Source organism: Manis javanica, chromosome 5 (assembly GCF_040802235.1).
Source record: "Manis javanica isolate MJ-LG chromosome 5, MJ_LKY, whole genome shotgun sequence".
Taxonomy (NCBI): domain Eukaryota; kingdom Metazoa; phylum Chordata; class Mammalia; order Pholidota; family Manidae; genus Manis; species Manis javanica.
In genome coordinates this window covers 140,584,391-140,603,011 of record NC_133160.1, presented here as the reverse complement: position 1 = coordinate 140,603,011, position 18,621 = coordinate 140,584,391, and the positions used below count along the sequence as shown (strand labels likewise).

Genomic DNA, 18,621 nt, shown 5'->3' with positions numbered 1-18,621 from the left:
GCTTTTTACAAAGCATCTGAGACAAGTTCAGCAAGCTCTTAAGTGCAAAGGCCTATGAGGACCTCACTTAAAAGCACCAACCCTAAAGAGCATTTACGATGGTCTCCTTCTTGAAGCTGACTCCTAGACGTCTCCGTGGCACTCACACAGGAAAAGCATTTAACCACGGCACAGAAACCCTGAACACAAGGGCTCTGGGGACCAAGGAACCCGATCGCCTCATTTCACAACTGAGTAAACCCAAGTCCCAAGAGCATTACCCACTAATAAGAACGGGTGTCTGCCCTGTGGGGAGGGGGGTGGAGTGGGTGTGGAAGGCTATCTTTAAAGGGCTCCCTTGGTTAATCACCACGTACTGAAACAGCTCCTGACCAACTGGACGCACTGTGACTGTGAAGACGGAGTATGAACAGACACTGTTCCAAGACATTTATGGCAATTCAAAAAGAATTTTAAGTAGCTGTTTTAAAGAATGTGCTGTAAATTAGATACATTGAATTAGGATAGGAATGATGGACACATAGCTAAGATATTAAAGAGGAGGAAACTTTCAGCAATAGACTAACGTAAAGACTACAAACCTAATCCCAGAGACGACAACGTATCTGAGGAACAGACACACCTTGGACTTTGTCTGAAGACAGACGGACTGAAGAGACCCCTTGTGCCTTCTCACACATAGGCACAAAGCAGGGGCTATCAGTAGCAAGCCTATCTTAAAAATGTGTCAAGTTTCTTAGGTAGTGACCCTTCACATGGAGATTGGCAGCTCTTACCCTGTATTAGCTGAGCCATGCTTTTCAAAATGCAAGATGTGCTTCTCTTCAAAAGAAACAGCTTTGGCCCATGCTGATTTATAAGGCTGGTTTCTGTTTCAAGTGGGTGACATACTTATGTCTCAAGTATAGTCCTGTTTTACCCTGCATGTGTGTGGACACGAGAAGAGATGGACAGAAGGAGCCATCAGGAAGCCCAGGAACTCCAGAGACTGAGGACTGTTCTAAGAGCAAGTGTGACTGGTCCACCCTGGTGACCACATGAAATCAACAAGGAGAGGAGGCCCAGAGTGTTGTAAGACTGCAGATTCCCAAGGGTCCAAGAGAACCAACTGCCAACTGGATCCTGTCACAGAGCCTTGAGATGGCAATGAGGCAGAAGGATTGTATATAAGCAGCCAGTGGAGGAAGTGGGTGAGGAGAAAGTGCTGGAAGGGTCAGAAGGAAGGACCCATGGCCTTGGGTCTCTGCAGTGCTGCAGACTTTTGCAGGCCCCCTCCTCGGGCCAGGGCTCACAGACCAAGCCAGAGAAGCTCCTGCTGTTGCCCGGGACTCACTACTGTCCTAGTGGGACTCCTAGGACTCTGTTCCCAGAATGGACCTGAGCTGTGTCTAGTGCCTTGGGTTAGAGATCACTAGGTCAAGTTCAAAGAGAAACCTCATTCCCAAACTCATCTCTCCTGTTCCCGAACTCCTATGGTAGATACTCCATTGCTCATCTCTTAATGACTCTGCTATTCTTTGAATTAATTCCAGCTCCCCAATTAGTCTCTGAGACTTGCTTACAGAGCAAAACTCCAAGCTTTTCTCATCCTCTTGCTTTGATCACTGAGGCCCATCAAGAGGAAGTGACTTGCCCAAGGTCTCCCAACTCGTGCGTGGGTGGCAGGTCCAGATAAGCAATGGGCCTCCTGGCTCTGAACACAGTACCCCTTGCACAACCCCCATGGCCTCCCCCAGGAGCCACATGTGTATTTTCTTTCATATCCTACACTGCACAGGTAAGTGGCAGGCATATCATAAGCATGTAATATTTGTTGATTTTTTTTTGTTCTAATGAGAAGATGCAGACTATCCAGAGAAAAATCAAAACTAATCAAAGCAATATGAGTCCCATAAATTATAAAGAAAGGTGGAGGGACTTTAGATTTCAGAGAATGAAAAAGGCTATCTTGAAGTATTTGAAAGAGTGTGGGGAAATGCCAACCCAAAGTTATCCTACATAGGGTATTAAGAACGAGGTAGGAGCTTTGGAATTACATAGAAAATTTGGAGAGTGGTAATAGCCAGCTTCTTAAGGAAGGTATTAAGACAAAAAACCCTCTTATCATAGTTCTTTATCCCTGGGGCAAAGCTTTAAAAAACAGTACGATGCATTAACTGTCCCCAGTGACCTTCCTGTTTCAACAAATTGACTACACCAGAGTCACTAGGTTTATTCTGTTGCCTAGGTTATGGTTCTGTCTGCAGACCGTGATCTCTGTGAAACTTATTCCATGACAACGTATTGAAGCCTTGACCACCCCGTGGTTCAGATCACTTTGGGAAAAGTCTTTACCACTTGAAGGAGAAGATGGCAATTCACATTTGAGCACATAAAAGAGAGCACAAAATAATATTTGTTTTTTATGTCTTCAGAATATCTTCACATATTAACAATGTGAGATGCCCCCGTGCTGGCCTGACCACATAATCTTGATTCTGGAGGGGAAGGGGACTGGCTTCAGTTAGCACATTGCCGCCCCCACCAATATACAGTTCCTCAGGGCTGACACATGCTCTCTCTGCAGACTTCACACCTTTCAAAGAAAGAGGTCCACAAAGAACTTTAGAGAAATGAGAAGATGTTTTGCACATAAGGGAATGCCAAAATATGCCATGGGCCACTGGGAAATTTCCCAGCTTCCTGTGTCAATGCCCTCCTTCCCTGTGTCAACTTTTTAATAAGTAAAAATAAGATTTTGGGGAAAATGTTTTCCAGATGCTACATTATTTATCATTATTCTTCTCTCTTTCACAGTAAGACAGCCTTAATGTTATCCAAGGCAACAGGCCAGACTGCTGGAATCCTCCATTTTTTGACTGTCCTTGTAACTCTGAAAATCCCGGCAAACACTGGGACAAGTGGCAGACCGAGGCAAGGAGCGAGCAAGCCATCGACAAAATGCAAAACAGGGCAACTCTGAAATCATTTAATATTTAAGTAGACTATGAAGTTGTTTTTTCTTTTAAAGCTAGTATAAAGCCCTGGGCAACTCAGGCCCACACTGGGCTTTAACCAAAGCCACTAAAAAAGGAAGACGTGCTTCACTCCCGCTCCAGCTGAGCCACCAAGGGGTTCTGAGCTGACGTGCGCCTCACAGTTAATATGCTCTGACATAGAGGAAAGGGGGAGAGGAATTTGCTCCAGTAACATGAAAACTCACATTCACATATATACACTCACCAAAGGAGCCACTCCAAGAACTGTCTCAAGGCTTGTTTGGGCTACAGGGTGAGGCAACTAACACTCGGCTCCATCAGCACAGAGGAGATTCTTGAAGCCTATCACTGTCTCCTTTCTGGAAATTTCGATTAAAACTCCTCACATAACTTATGACATAAGTTGATACATCTGCATTTCCACTAATAACAGCATGTTCCCAGAAATCTCCCATTTAAATTTTTTCTAAGGTCTGGAAAAAAGACATGTATGCTGCTCACATTAAGCTACGACACCTTACAAAACTCCAGTTGCTGAAATGGTTCCCAAGTTCCAGGTTAGCACGGCCTCCGGGACAGGGTGCCCAGGCCTAGGCTCACTCCCACACCACCTCCAGCCAGCTTTGTCCACACAGCAGCAAAAATCACTACCTCACCATGCCGGACATGCTGGGAATGTTGGAAACCACGCCATCGAATTTTTTAAAGAAACTGTTGGAAGACCAAAGTCACACTATACGTTTAGCTAGGACTGTAGAGTTATCAAAGCTTTTCTATAACATCTTTCTTGGTCTTTGTAATAATACTGTGAGGTTCATAGGACAGGCACTAGCATTATTTCTTTCTACAGATGAGAAAAGTGAAGCCCAGAGAGGTTAAGTGACTTATTCAAAGCCACACCGCTCATCACCCACAGAATGGGGGCTAGAACCTAGATATTCTAGTTCCTGCTTCTTACGCTTTCCACATAGAGCATGGCCCTGTGGCCCGGCACTTGGGGACAGAGACTGGCTGGCTTTTCTTTTGTTGCCATTCAAATGCTTGGTTAACCACTAAAAAGCAACCCACACAAAGCAAACAAAAGCAAAACTGGAACACAGAAGAACTGTATTTTATTTTTCCTCTGTCTTTAAAACAGAGGCACATCTGTGGGTGAACTTGAACTTGTGGTGTACAACTCCCACCATGACAGTCCCCAGGGGGTCAGAGAACTACACCCAACGCACGCTTACCAGGCCCACTTACATGGGAGGCAAGGAGCTGGAGGATAAAGCTTGGGCTCAGAAGCCAGACTCCCGGGTGCAAATCTCAGCTCTGCCATTTACCCACTGGGGGACTATGGGCAAGTCACTTAAGATTCTGTGCCTCTGCTCAACTAAAAATAGGAGAAATGGGAGAATATACCTCACAGGGTGTGTGGGAGAACAGAGCAGCGGCAGCACTGTGTGAGTGTTTACTGCCGCTGTGTAGAGGTGCCGGGTGAGCCTGGGACCAGGAGGCTCAGCCTGCGGACGGCGGCCCCAAGCCATCTTGGTTGTGTTTGTGCCATGCACGCACTAAATGCTTGCATATTATCTATCATCATCATTTTATTATCAGAAAGAACAGAGGCTTTAGAGTCTGTCTCACTCAGATTCAAATTTCAGCTTGTCCATATAACAGATTTGTGATTTTAGGAAAGTAACTTAGGTTCTTCGAATCTCAATTTCCTCATCTATAAAATGGGAATAACAACATCCCTTCTCTTGCAGGGTTGTTCTGAGGATCAGATGACCAGTGCACGTAGACCACCCAGTAGGGTACCCAGCACATGGCTGGATGGGAGAAATGTTCACTTCCTTCTCCACCCACCCTCTCCTGTTGCCAAATGATGGGCTACGTCAGATGGCCATTCATTCCATTGTTTCTAGACTCAACTAAAACATGCAGAGATGTATAAGAATATCTCAAGTAGGAGAGATGAGCTTCACATAGCATTTTGTTATTTACTAGCTGACACTCGCCTATAGCATTAGTGATGAGGGAGACTGAGCACTTTTCATAAATGAGCTCCAGGTTGCTATAGATGTCACTTGAATTACAGCTCTGAAATAAATCATGCTTCTCAGAGAGCAATTTTTGAGAAGTCATGTATTCTTGGCTCTAGATTCCATGTGTCATGTATGCAGGCTAGTTTTCTAGCTTTGCTAGAGATGGACACCATGTGCTATTCAAAATGACCACTGGTAATGTGGCTGAAACAGAAGAGAGGACCCCAGGTGGGGACCTGTCGCCCCTTCCCGAGCAGCAAGTCTGCTGAGAGAATGAGAGACTACTGGAGCTGTTCCTGCAAGTTCAGTTTTTCTAGATTCCACAAATACGTGAGATCATGTAGTATTTGTCTTCCTTTGTCTGACTTGCCTCACTTTGAGTAATACCCCCAGGTCTATCCATGTTGTCACAAAGGGCAGGATTTCATTCTTTTTCATGGCTGAAAGACAGTTCTGTGTGTGTGTCTGTATATATAAAATATATATTTGGTGTGTATGTATATTTATATTTATATATAGATAGAGAAGATGCAGTGTGTATATATATATATATATTCTTTACCCAATCATCCACTGACAGACACTTAGGTCATCAACTAAAATGATTAATGTGTCATTGCTTAGTGAACTGATCTCTAACACTGCCTTTAACATGAAGCAACAGAAATTCCACACACAGCTGCAAGTTATTGCTTCCTTAACATTGTGTCATTCTCAAATGAGATTACTATGTTCTCTGCTATATTATTTTCTCTGCTCCCCTCCCCAGTCTGACTGATCTCATACCAACTGGCATGTGATAGCTCTTGAATAAATATAAATGCCAAAATGATGGACGATGAATCCATTGAAGACTATTGTTGAGAGTTGCCACTCTTGATATCAGTTTAGAGACTAAAAATACAGGACGCCTTACTACTAAAATGATTTCCTTACAAGCAGCAGAGCCAGGAGAGGAAGAATTCAGATTCTGATCTTTGTGGCTTCACACTTTGATGAGATATTAAAGGGGTGAGGGGACAGTGTGGCTCAGCTAAATGGCTCAGCATCTGAAGAATTCTAATAGTCCTGTAGGAGGAACCATCATTTCTCTACAAGTTTTATTAACGACAAATAAATAAGAAATGTTTGCACTACTACCTCAGTACTGGTACTGGCATTTCATTCTCAGTCAACCAAGCCAAGAGAACGAGGCCTGGTATCTGTTGGCAGTTCCCCAGGTAGGCTTAGAACGCCAGCTCCGGGATCCCCAGGTCTTGACCAGCTGGCCGTTCCAGAGGACCAGCTCTGCCAGATGAATACGCCACTGCTGTCCTGCCTGCGGCTGCTCAATTCTGTGACTACCATCGGCCCGGAGTTCTCGGCCAGGATCCCATGTAGCTAGGTTCACGAACCTGCGACTCCTGCGTACCCAGGGTGCCCACCTCTGCCACCCGCTGCCGCTCATCTCCGCACCTGTTTCGAGCTGCCATCACTCAAGGGAAGAGGGAAATCTGCCTTTCCAGGCACCTGCTACAACAGGGCGTGGCTGCCAACAGCTGGATAACAATACATCTCATTTCAACTGTGTCCTTCAAAATCGAGGGGCTCCCACGGCTGCGGATTCCTCGACTGCTCATTCAGGCAAGGGTGGTGAGCAGACGCTGACAAGGGAACGGAAGTCATAGCTCTGCCAGAGCACAGCATTATGTTCAGTTGTGTTGGCAAACACAGGGAGGAAAACAGTTTTAGAAACACAAAAGCCGTCCTCTGGGCTGGGAGACAAAATAAGCGTTTGAGGCCAGTGGCTGTGAGTGTCCAAGAAGCTGTGAGTGTCAGCTCTGCCCAGCGGAAACCATGCCGGCCCAGGGTCCGGGGGCCTGGCTCTGAGCCCTGCCCTTCCGGGACCAGCTAGCAGTCCTGGGCGGATCACCTCACCTCTCTGTGTTCCTTCTCCTCCTCAGGCTGAACGGGACGGGCATTATTTTCTCTTTGTGAATGTCAACCTAAAAGCCATGTGTGAGGGATGAAACTCCCTCTGCCAGGTCTTCGGATGTTTGTCATCGGCTCTGTGCCTCCGTTTCTGGATGCAACTGTGTTGATAACCACGCCCTTCGCTGAGAGCATTTCCATGGAATGGGATGGCCTCTGTCACAGACTGTGTCCCAGAGATGCTACATAAGGCCTCCCACCCTACGTGCTCTCTGCACTTTGGCCCTGCCCCTCTCCCTCAGGAGGGAGAGTCTGTGTCTCCACCCTCGGTCTGGGCGGTGTCTGCTCCGATCAACAATGTGGTGCCATTTCTGAGAACAGTTTTGTCACATCTGGGCCATCAGCTTCCTGTGCCTCAGAATCCAGACACATGTGTACACCTGCCTACCCAGCGACCCCCACTGCAAGAAGCCCAAGCCACATGGAGGCCCGGGAGGATGAGAGGCTGCAGGAAGAGAGAGGCCAAGGAGCACTGAGTTGCTAGGCACGGGGGCCAAGCAGTCATCTTGGAAGTGGATCCTCAAGCCCCAGCTGTCCCCATGTGGATCAGAAAGGAACTGCACTGCTGAACCCTCGGCAAATTCCACAAAATCAGGAGCAAAATAAATCGTTGTTTTAAGCGAACAAGTTTTGGCAAGGTTTATTACATAGTATTAGCAGTATTGGAAAAATAGGATGGGACTCATCTTAGTAGATCTGTTCCTAAAAGCATTTGCTGAAAATGCACACAAAGTTACATAATAGAATTATTTTCAGATCTTCTGCACTTACACAGAATGGGGGGAAATCACTAAGTCTTGTTGCAATTCAAGTACATTCATAAGCCTAGGCATCATCTCCTTCCAGGGAACCACATGAGGTAGCCCTGACTCCCGGCCAGGGTAGGTGCTCCTGGCAGTCTCCATTCATGAGATGATAACTCAGCTCTTAGCACCGTGCATTCAATTTGCCTGTTTGTTGTCTGCCCCTTGAAGCTGGGGACATATCTACTCCTCTTTGTAACAGAAACAGTAATAATGGCTAATGCATGAAGATTGCTTATTATGTACCACAGACAGTCCCTAAGCACTTGTCATTCATGTTTTTAATATATCAACTCAATGCTTACAGTGGCCATGTGAAGTAGGTACAATTACTATCCTTACTCTACAGATGAGAAAACTGAGATACAGAGAGGCTAAGAAACTTTCCCAACTTCACTCAGTAAGTAGCAGAGTCTGACTTTGAACCCACTTAGTCTAGGTCCAGAGTCCATGCTCTTAGCCATTGTATCATTTAGCCTCTCCTTGAAAAATCAAGCATTCAATAAACGTTTTGATACAACGAATCAACATAAAAAATCAAATCCACTCTTCTCACACAGACCAGGACTTCTGAAAGAAAAAAACCTCTGCCACAGAAATAAAAATCAATTACGAGAACTACATGCAGACATTAAATGCTAAGTAATGATAATTAATTTGTCACACAGACCAGAAATAAATTTGAATGAGAAAGGATACTCCCTACCCCTTCCTGTTTATCTATTAGTGATAATCAAGTCAGTAGCTGCTAATGTAATTACTTCATGAAAATCTATGCTAATAGGAACTAACAGAGGGCACAGATAAATATTAGCATCTCAAGTTCATTCACCATTCATTTCAGAAAGTTCCTCTACCAACCCTACTAATCAGCTGATTGCATCACCTCCTCCCCCTAGTCTGTCCATCTGGGTCAGGCAATTACAAGAGAGTAAGGAGATGGCAAAGCTTTCACAAAATCCAGGGCCTGGATTAAAAAAATCTGAGCTGAGAACTCATTGCAAAGGGCCACAATAGACTGGGAGGTTCTGTGCAGAAAGACTATGCATGGCAATGATGCCTTACTTATCAAACTTTTTAGTGTTGCTACTCAGTGTTCCACATCAGCATCACCTGGAAACTTAGCAGAAGAGCAGCCCCTTTTCCCACCCCAGAACAGCTGAATCGGAACTTGCCAACATGTGCAGGTCAGTTTGCAATCACTGCAGAGGACAGGGACTCATGAGTGTGGATGGCGGCGAAATAAAGGGGGCGTCTGTTCTCAAGCAGTCACCCTCCAGTTCCCTCTTCCATGCCTAGCCACAACATCTCTGCTGCCTCCACCCAAAGTACCAGGCAGCCAAAGTGAGCTCAATGCATGGGGAAGCAGTATCCAGGAGTGGGCGGCCATGACATTTGCTTGGGTTTGGAGCCAAGTGCCTCTGAGTTCAAGTCCCAGTTCCACCAGTTACTATTGATAAACTATTTGGCCTGTTCAGAGCATCAGTTTCCCATCTATAAAATGGAGGAAAAAACCACATCACCTTGTGTTTGCAGGAACACTGCATGCAGGTGCCTATGTACGGAGAGCCAGCAGAGTGAGTGTGTTCCCATAAGGGGAGCCAGCGACCCATCGCCAGCCCTGGAGAGCAACTGCTCTCCCTCTCCAGATCTGAAGACAGATCAGACGCAGATTTCATTTCCAGATGCCATAGGTCAGGACTGCTACATTTAACTTCAAATTTTAAAATTCCTCAGAACCAGAAGTGGCTTCTGAGATGCCACACATTCATTTTACAGATGAGATGCTGAAACCCCCCAAATTTAATTAGCTTGGGACAATATCATCTTCCTTACCCAGTTCCTTTCGGGGAGTTAAAACAACAATGTTCTAAAAACCTTTCCTCACAGACACCCTGAAAAAGATTTGTTACACACTGAGAGGACAGTTAGGAGGGGTGGGTGGTCAGAGGCCAGGAGGGAGATACATCTCTGCATGCCATCTCCAACACTAATTGTGTGGCCCTAGTAAAGTATTTACTCAAACTTTCTGGGACTCACTTTTTTTTTTTAACCTGTAAAGGAGGCCCTTTAAATCATCTCTAATGTCACTTCCACTTAAAAGCAATTCAGAGTCCACATGAAATTGCCGCCTTTGTCAATATCTTTAAAGATGCAATTTTCATATTGTCCACAAGGTGGCAGAACATCTCCTTTACAGAAGTCCAAGCAGAGTGAGTGATAGAAAGGATGGGAAAAAACTCAGGAAACTAGTACATATTTTTCCAAAGCATTAAGTTTCTTCAATTTAACCATAACATTTTATTTTAGTGTTGATTATTCTAATTAGTCACTGGATCAGCAATGTGCCACATGCCATGAGAAAAGGAAAGTTTTATAGGGCGAAATTCAGACGTTAAGGTGTTAAAGCAGGATGAGCACCAGGTCAGACAGTAAAGTAACAAAAATTGAGAAATGCCAGCAACCTGAGCATCCACCACCAACATGTGGCAAGGAGTGGACTTGACAAATGAAGCATGAGAGACAATGATCTACAAAAGATATGAATACACAGAAATTTTAAAAACATTATCACACAGAGAAGTAACACAAACAGACAAAAGCAATTAGAGAAAAATATTTAAGATTACAACTACAAAGTTCTGAATTTAAAATGCATAGGGACTAAATGCAATGTGGTAACCTGGATTACATTATGGGACAGAAAAAGGACAATAGAAGAAAAATTGGTAAAATCAGAACAGTGTTCAGAGTTTTGTACCACTGTTAATTTCTTAGTTTTGACAAATGTGCTATGGTTATGTAAGGAAGGACATGGAGTTGGCTAGGGGGCATATGGGAGCTTGACGCTATCTTTGGAACTTTTATTTTTAAAACATTATTATTTATTCTAAAGTTATTCCAAAATAAAATTTTTATTTGAAAAATACATGGAAAAATAAGAGGATAAAACAGCCAAGAATGGACAGAAACAGAGTTTTATAAAAAATGCCCTGTTTCTATGATCATTTAAGAAGGGGAAACTTTAAAAGTAGGAGGTAGGAGCTCACATGCAATGAAACCAGGGTGAATAAATAAAAATGACAAAGCCTGGAGTCAAATGGGCAGTGGACAAAAAGGTGTATCCTAGGATCTTACTGGTGGACTTCAATGCTGCTGCTGTATCCTTTCTGAACATCAGTGTTGCAATAAGTGACAGAAGCCATAAACTGATAGCCTTTGACCTAGTAATACCAGTCTTAGCAATGAATACCAAAGCAATAACTTAAAAGAAAAAAGTCCCCTATTTTTCTGAAGTTGTAGCTCTGCTCTGTAGTACTGTAAGCTGGGTACCTAGCCAGACTATAGTGCTACTAATTAAATGGAGTAATATAATGGGCTTAAGAATGAAAAATATGAAAATTATGGAAAGGAGTATGTGAAATAAATTTTAAAGAGCTCACTCCAAATAAGGTAGTACCTTAGACTGGGTCCACTAATAGAAAAAAGACATCAGTGGAAAAAAGTGGGAAAATGTGAATCAGTTCAGTTTGGTTAATAATATGGTGTTAATATTCATTTCTCAGTTTTGATAACTACCATGATTATAAAGATATTAATATTATTAGGGAAAACCAGGTGAAGGGTATATAGGAGCTCAATCTTTATGACTGTCCTATAAATCTGATTGTTTTAAAATAAAAAAATTAAAGAATTTAGAATCATACACAAGCACACACACATACTATCAACTACAAAAATAATTTATTGTATAAAAAATTAGGTGGATGTAAGAACTTGTTTGTTATGCTTCAGAAGATTGTAGACTGACGAGAATTAGGCTTGAGATGGATTAATGATTGTGCATTGAGCATTGACCCCCCCTATACTGAATTTTATTGTTGTTAACAACCATTTGATCAATAAATATGAGAGATGCCCTCTCAAAAAAAAAAAAATTAGGTGGGCTCAAAAAACATCTTGAGAGTTAGAAAAATGCTTTGCTCTTTGAGGTGGAGAAGTGGGAGAGTGGGAGTGGTGGGGTCATTTCATGCGACCACTGCTATTTAAGGGTTTCACTGAACAGCTGATTATCAAAGATGCCCAAACTCAGAATGGCTGGAGAGGATCTGGAAGTGTCCACAGCCTGACAATCTAAAAGTGGTTTTTATTTTTCCAGCACATAAGTTTCATTTAGGGAGTAAGGAAGACATTTTCTACAATAGTCTTTGTATTTTCTCCAACAATCTTTTAATCTGACCATGCCTCAGAGAATATATTTAGCATCTCAAGGTACATGAAATCAGGTTTGTTTTTCCTAAAGAAAGGATACTTTCTGCTTATTTTGAAACCACTCAGTTTCCTGATCCTTGGCCCATTCAAAAACCGTAACTGGTTATCTAAAGAATTAAATTACTTCCACAAAGGAGCCTGGACATCTGGGACATCCAGGTCTTGCCACTTCTCCGTTCCTGGGTGCCCGAAGTGGCATTGATCAGGCAAGGAGTGACTAAGAGGTGGATGGGAGAGGACAGAGGGAGTGTGTGGGTGCACATGCAGGGGCACCGGGGACACAGCATGGCTCTCCTCCAAAGGGCCTTCATAAAAGTCAGTTCTAAACTCACTGACTTTAATATTTGTAAAAGTTAATTTCATTTAGAGCTGTTGCATTTTGAAATAGTTGTAATTCTCAAAGAACATCTTGGCCTTCCCTGCGGGGCTTCCCCCAGCCCACCTCCCTTAGGGGGTGGTGTGTAACCGTGCATCCAGAGGAGCAGCAGCAAGACTTGGATTCCTGGAAGGCATGTCAACCCCGCCCCCTGCATGGGGGAGCCACAGTGTGCGCATCTGCCCATCACCAGCAGTGCAGGTCATCTCCACATGAGCCCTGGCTTCCTCCTGGGCCTGGCCTTTTTCACAAGCCTAGTAGAAATCCTACGACTGAGAGTTGATCTAAAAAACCTGCAGCTCATCCATTCCACTTCTGGGCCAAGTCCACCTCTGCCTCAAGTCAGACCAGAGGGCTGGTCCACATTGTCATGATCCTCCACCATGTGCCTAGAATGAGTTTTGCTGGGGTTTCCGTCCTTTGTTCCCAATAAGTAATGCCATAAAATACCAACTGGCAAAATCCAAATTTCTATGTATCTCTATATGGGTGGAATACTGTTGAGGTCACATCATTTGCTGGTTGCCCCCTAAAAGAAGCTCCAAGTGAGAGTTTGTTTTTTTAATTGAAGTTAAATTGACACGGAACAATATATTCATTTCAGGTGTGCAGCATAATGATTTTTAAAAATGATATTGCAAAATGATCACTATAATAAGCCTAATTAACATCTGTAGCCATACAGTCACAAATTAATTTTTCTTGCAATAAAGACTTCTAAGATCTACTCTATTAGCAACTTTCAAATATGTAAAGTATAAAGAATTTTCTTTATATACTCCAGTGAACATGGGCTCTGGAGCCAAATTGCCTGGATTCAAATACTGACTCAACTACTTACTAGATTTTTATATTTCTATGCCTGTTGCCTCATTTGCAAAATGGAGATAATGACACGTAAGCCTACTGAATTTTTGTGGGATGAGAGCCAAGAAAATTAAATTTAGGACCATGCCTGGCAAAAAATTAATATTCATTATTACACTTATCTATAATGAAGCACTAGGCAAATGGTTACCTTCCGCAGAGAGCTGGGAGGCTCTGGCCTTCTGTGCATTGTGATTCCTGAAAGCATGGTTCTGAAACCCTTTTCTCTCCCAGTGCTTGGGGTCCTTAACAGCGACAGTGATTTCTACAGCACAGGGACCTTCAGAATCTAGGGTGGGCTGGGGGCAGTTAGAAGCAGGTATGGTGCAAACGTCCTGTCAGGGTTCTGAGTTGCCCGTCTAGGGATTCATGCCATTCACTCCAAGAATACAGGATATCAATAATCACTAAGGTATGGAAATGAACCCACAGGTCAGTTTCTCTAATTGTGCAGAGTCCTACAGTCTGAAAAGCCATGTGTTTTTCTTTCCCCCAATCTGACGTTTCCTGACTCTACTGTCCCAGTACAGTGAGACACAATGATTATCTCCTTGTATCTTCTGTGCCTTTTAAAAAAATGTGTTTGTTCTTTTAAGTCTTCTCAGATCTTTTATGGATCAAAGAAGAACATAAATACATAATGCAATACCCACACTTTTTTGCTTAGAACTCAGTACACCTGCAGTAACTTAGGATAAAGCTGAGCCTCCTTATTAACACAAATTTGTAATAGGTATCGATAGACACACTGGCAATAGAAAGGGGGCAGATAAAGAATTCAGTAAACAATACAACTGGGAGGGAAAAGGAGAAAGCACCGACTTGGGTAATATTTGAACCAGTCCTCCTACTCCCGTTTCTAATTCCATCTCCCTTCCAGGCATCTCCCTCCCTGCCCGCCTGTGTCAATTTCACACCCCAGCTTTACAGACACCACTCCTCCAGCCTTTAGGGGTGGAGAAAGACACTGCCGCTGCTCACCCCTCCTCCCCCAAGCCTCTGCCCATAGCCCTTGTAAAACACCCGGTAGCAAAGCAATTATTCACAGCCCGCCTTCCTATTTTACTGCATCCGTTCCCTGCCATAAAATTTATCTTTAAAGGCCAACATGTTAGCAGAAGCCCAAGGCCTTGTTTAGTATACCACTGGCTCTGGATCGCTTTCATCCTATTAGGCTGCGCTCAGAGTGAAGCTGATAATCTAGGAGTACCAGAGATGTCAACTGTTAGCCTTGATCCTTATAGAACTGATGGCAATATGGGAGTTTCTGGCAAAGGAGTCACAGTTTTGAACCTGCATGATGCTTCCCACTCGACTACTAAGGGAACCTATTTGCCATTTTAATCATAGACACAGTTTGCTTTGGAATTCAGATAGAAATTATCTTGGACCAGCTACATAATTTACAAATGAAAATGATGCATGCAGAATGAAAATGCAGGGTCCCTTGTTCAAGAAACAGGAAAAACAGCGTAAGAAGTACTAAAACAAAACTTTTTCCTTTCTTCTGCATTCTCTCTCTTGATTCCTTATGGTGGTTTTTACTTACTATTTAAAGTCGTGCTCCCTTGAGCACAGAGATACTTGCAGGGCGAGGGCAGGCCCTTTTAGGTGCCTAGGGAGCCTGCCCTCCCCCACAGACCGCCAGCTCCTGGGTAACCTCTCCCACCAGTGGCTGGCCCGATGCACCATGCCCTGGCTGAGATAAGAACACTGAGCCAGGAATCTCTTTCCCACAGACCCACAGCAGATGGGTGGCCCTCAAGTGTACAGTACCATTGTGCCAGGACATGCTAGGTATTTGGACTGGGAAAAGGCAGAGCCTGCTGAACACATCATGGTTCTGTCAGCCTGGGCTGGACATGCCACCACTTAGCCCTTCCTGGGGGTATGTGTGCCTAATGCCAACCCTCCCCTTCCCACCTAGGCCCCTAGTAGTAATTGCTGGTGGAGCCGGAATGTGGTGGTAGGGGGTGCCAGGACTGTGAGTAAGCCCAGACTGTAAGTCCCAGGAGTATGCTCCATTGCCCTAATAAAATTATTAAGAATTTCAAGACTGAAACTACACAGCATTAAAAGATCTTACATAGGGGCCTGATCTCAGCTCAGGACCCTGAGTTACTACACTGGCTGCAAGCCTGTAATGATGGCTCTGCTGGTACCCCACCAGCAGTCTAGAAGCAAAAGTTCACTCTCACTTCCCATCATGAATCCTGCCTGTGATCATTGCATTTATCACCTTGCAGAGGGGTGAGGCTGCCCTGGAGAAGATGGGTGTGAGGAGGCTCCTACCCTGGTCCAACTGCCCTTCCCATTTCCCCGCAAGGCTGGGCCCTCTTCAAAGACTTTGGAAGCTCACATTGAACAATTATTTTAACTGTTTATGTTGTGCAAAGAGCTGGTGCCATGAGATACAGGTATGTCCTGATGATTACAGAAATCCTCCCAAACCTAACTTGGCCTGGAGATTTACTTCAGGTGTTGGGAAGATTAGGAAAGAGAGACAATCGAGGGACAACAGCTTAAGTGACTCTAGGTTGATGGTTTGTAAAAACGGGGCCACGTCCAAGATCATTGCTTTGATGTAAGAATATAACCCGGTCACTGGAAGCATATTTCTTACAAACCTTGGCTTCTGGATCACTGTTGACACTACAAGAATCATCATCATCACCATTTGGGGCATTTCTAGAAAGAAAAACAGAATATTGGACTTAGAACTCGATTGCAAACTCTCACTGCACAAAGCCACAGATTACTGCAGGTCTTTCCAACATCTTACCTGAGTTTCAAAGATGCATAGCGCAGCGTTGCTCCCTCAAACTCTTTTAAACTTGGGTCCGGGTTAACTGTGGCTGCATGCAAATCCTAGAGGAAAATAGACCCCTGTTAATGGAGAAGGGGGAGGGCCCATAACATGGCCTCAAATACCAAAGGGGAGCAAAAATCCTCCCGGCATGAGGCAGAGCATGTATGTGAGCTTAGGCAGAAAAAGGCATGCAGGGGCTGCTGGGTGCTGGCTCGGCAAGCGCTGATTCTTATAAGACAACAGGGAACCTGGGGCAATCATCCTCAAGTCACTCACAACAGAGGACTTCAAAAAAGGCATCATGTGTGAGAGCTGGACATCCCTAGCAAGAAGCCCCATTACTTCATCTCTGCAGAATGCATGATCTTCATGAAGTAAAAGATACAGCCACGGCCATGCAAACAGGACAAAATATTAAATGATCTAAAATCTGACAATATACTTGCCTTCCAAATGTCACTATTAATCTTTCCCCCATTCAGAACAGCAAAATCACTCCATGGCTGTTTCTAGACATATAATTATTCACATAGGAAAAAGCACATGATTTAAAAAGAAAATAAAGGAAACAGGAAAGAAAAAAAAAAAAACACAAGACACTGTTGTTAGCATTGATATTCACAGGACGGATTAGGGAACAAATTCACTCTAACAGAACTTGTTAGTTCACTTTCCCTAGACTTGGATGATCACCTGAAGACCAGGGCAGGAGGGAAGAGATGGAGCTTTACTTACCAAACAAATGACTGAACATTATTAGCAGACAGTGAAGTCATTTTCTAAGTGTGGTCTTAAAAGCACATACTGAGCTAAGTATTACATGCCTAGTATTCTTAATTCCAAAGGAAGCTTTTTACTTCCCATGAACAAACAGAATTGTTTTCTTGAGTGGGGGAGAATTTAGGGGTGGTGCTTGTCAGTATGCTGGTTTGGGAACTGGGGTGTGTCCACGGCCAAAGGTATATGAAGCCGGAGGTCAAATTATTTTCACTTAAAATAAAAAAAAAAAGGGACAATGAGCAGGAAAAGAGGGAGATAGAGTGTGGCCTGACATCAATATCCCACTGAAATCTAACCTAACAAAAAGTAGCTCTAAACAATCCTGTGTAAATTCCTCTAATTCATAAAAAGCTCCGCTGCCTTGCACACAAGCCTCTTCACAAATTTCTATTAGATCATGACACGATTTTCTAGACATAATTATACAGCAAAGCATGAAGCCTTGGCTGACTGGGAGAATTCTTCTAATCAATCTTTGAATCTGAACATCTCAGACAAGGCAATTTTTTTTTCCTTTCTACTACACTGACTGAATACTCAAATATTTTCCACCTAAGATTTAGGGAAATACCTGAAGCTCATAAGACCCACAGACATCCTTGTGAATTGGTTCCACTGACTCGTCAGGGAAATCTCTTTTCTTGGGATAATAAATCAACAATGGAAACTTTCCAACTTAAATTTCTTCAAAAATGAAAAGGGAATACTGACCCATAACCTTTGCTCGCAACATTAATACAATTTTTAAAACCACTGAAAGCAGAAGCAGCCCAGTTCAAATATCCTGTGTGTTGAAAGATGCCTTTATTTAGCTCTGAAGGACTCTAAGGGACCAAGTCATCACCAATTTCAATCCATTATCACTGTTGTATGGTTGATACCACTGTTGCTTCATTTTTGGACTAGGCACCCAAACTGAAGTTTTTCAAAATAAAATAGAACTCAGACCATTGTATTTTTTTTTTTAATAATCTCCTTGATTGAGCACAAGAGCAGGAATGCTTCCCAGCACCTTGCCTCTTTCCTTACTGTATCCCCCAAAGCAATGTTCGGTTTTCACTGAGAAGATTAATAACCCAGGAGAGCTTAATCTATCAACTGTGGGTGCTTGGGAACCCCTCAAAAGGGGGTGGGGTTTTGTGTATTTTCTTGGGGAGAAGATCCCCTATTTTCTCCTATTTTCAGAGGGTCCAGTGACCAAGAAAGGTTTAGAATCACCATCAGAGGGGGGCTCACAATAAGGACCTGAATCATCAAAAAATGTAAGCTAGGGTTTCTTTTTAAAAAGGAAAACAAGCGTCTTTGACCCACACTGTCATCACACATGTGAGCAATGTTTGTTTTTCACTTGAGTTGAATATTGAAAAAGAATATCAGGTAGTGAACTAGGAAGGCTCAAGGCAGCTGTATTCTTGTGAAGAAGCTTTAAAAAAAACAGTAGGTGTCGGACAAGAGGAATCTGGAGTCAGAAATTACCCTCAAAAGACACTATGTTGGGAGTAGGAGAGTATTTTTTAAAACAGGTATTTGGAAAACTTTGGCATTCGATTAAAACAGTTGCATGTGTGGGGATGGGGTGGGGGGTGGGGGTTAAATGTTTTTAAGTATTTATTCTTTGGATATAGAGGTCCCTGTAAGGTAAAGTTGATTAGAGTTCTAAGACTACATGAATCTAGCTCTTATGCTGTGGAGACATGAGCCAGCTGGCGAATTTCCAGCTATCATTTTTTATAGA

At 43.4% G+C, this 18,621-nt stretch overlaps 1 protein-coding gene across 7 annotated transcripts in view; it reads right to left on the bottom strand.

Moving 5' to 3' along the window:
- Positions 1-18,621, bottom strand: part of APBB2 (amyloid beta precursor protein binding family B member 2) — a 381,148-nt gene that overhangs the window by 96,999 nt on the left and 265,528 nt on the right. For 5 of the 7 annotated variants that reach the window (XM_073237712.1, XM_073237708.1, XM_073237711.1 and 2 more), the window contains 3 exons: positions 16,553-16,615; positions 16,080-16,165; positions 15,925-15,985 (listed from right to left, as the gene is read on the bottom strand). In XM_073237712.1, coding sequence (XP_073093813.1) covers positions 15,925-15,985; positions 16,080-16,165; positions 16,553-16,615 — 210 coding nt within the window. The remainder of the gene's footprint in view (positions 1-15,924; positions 15,986-16,079; positions 16,166-16,552; positions 16,616-18,621) is intronic. The other 2 variants (XM_073237714.1, XM_073237713.1) reach the window with 1 other exon arrangement.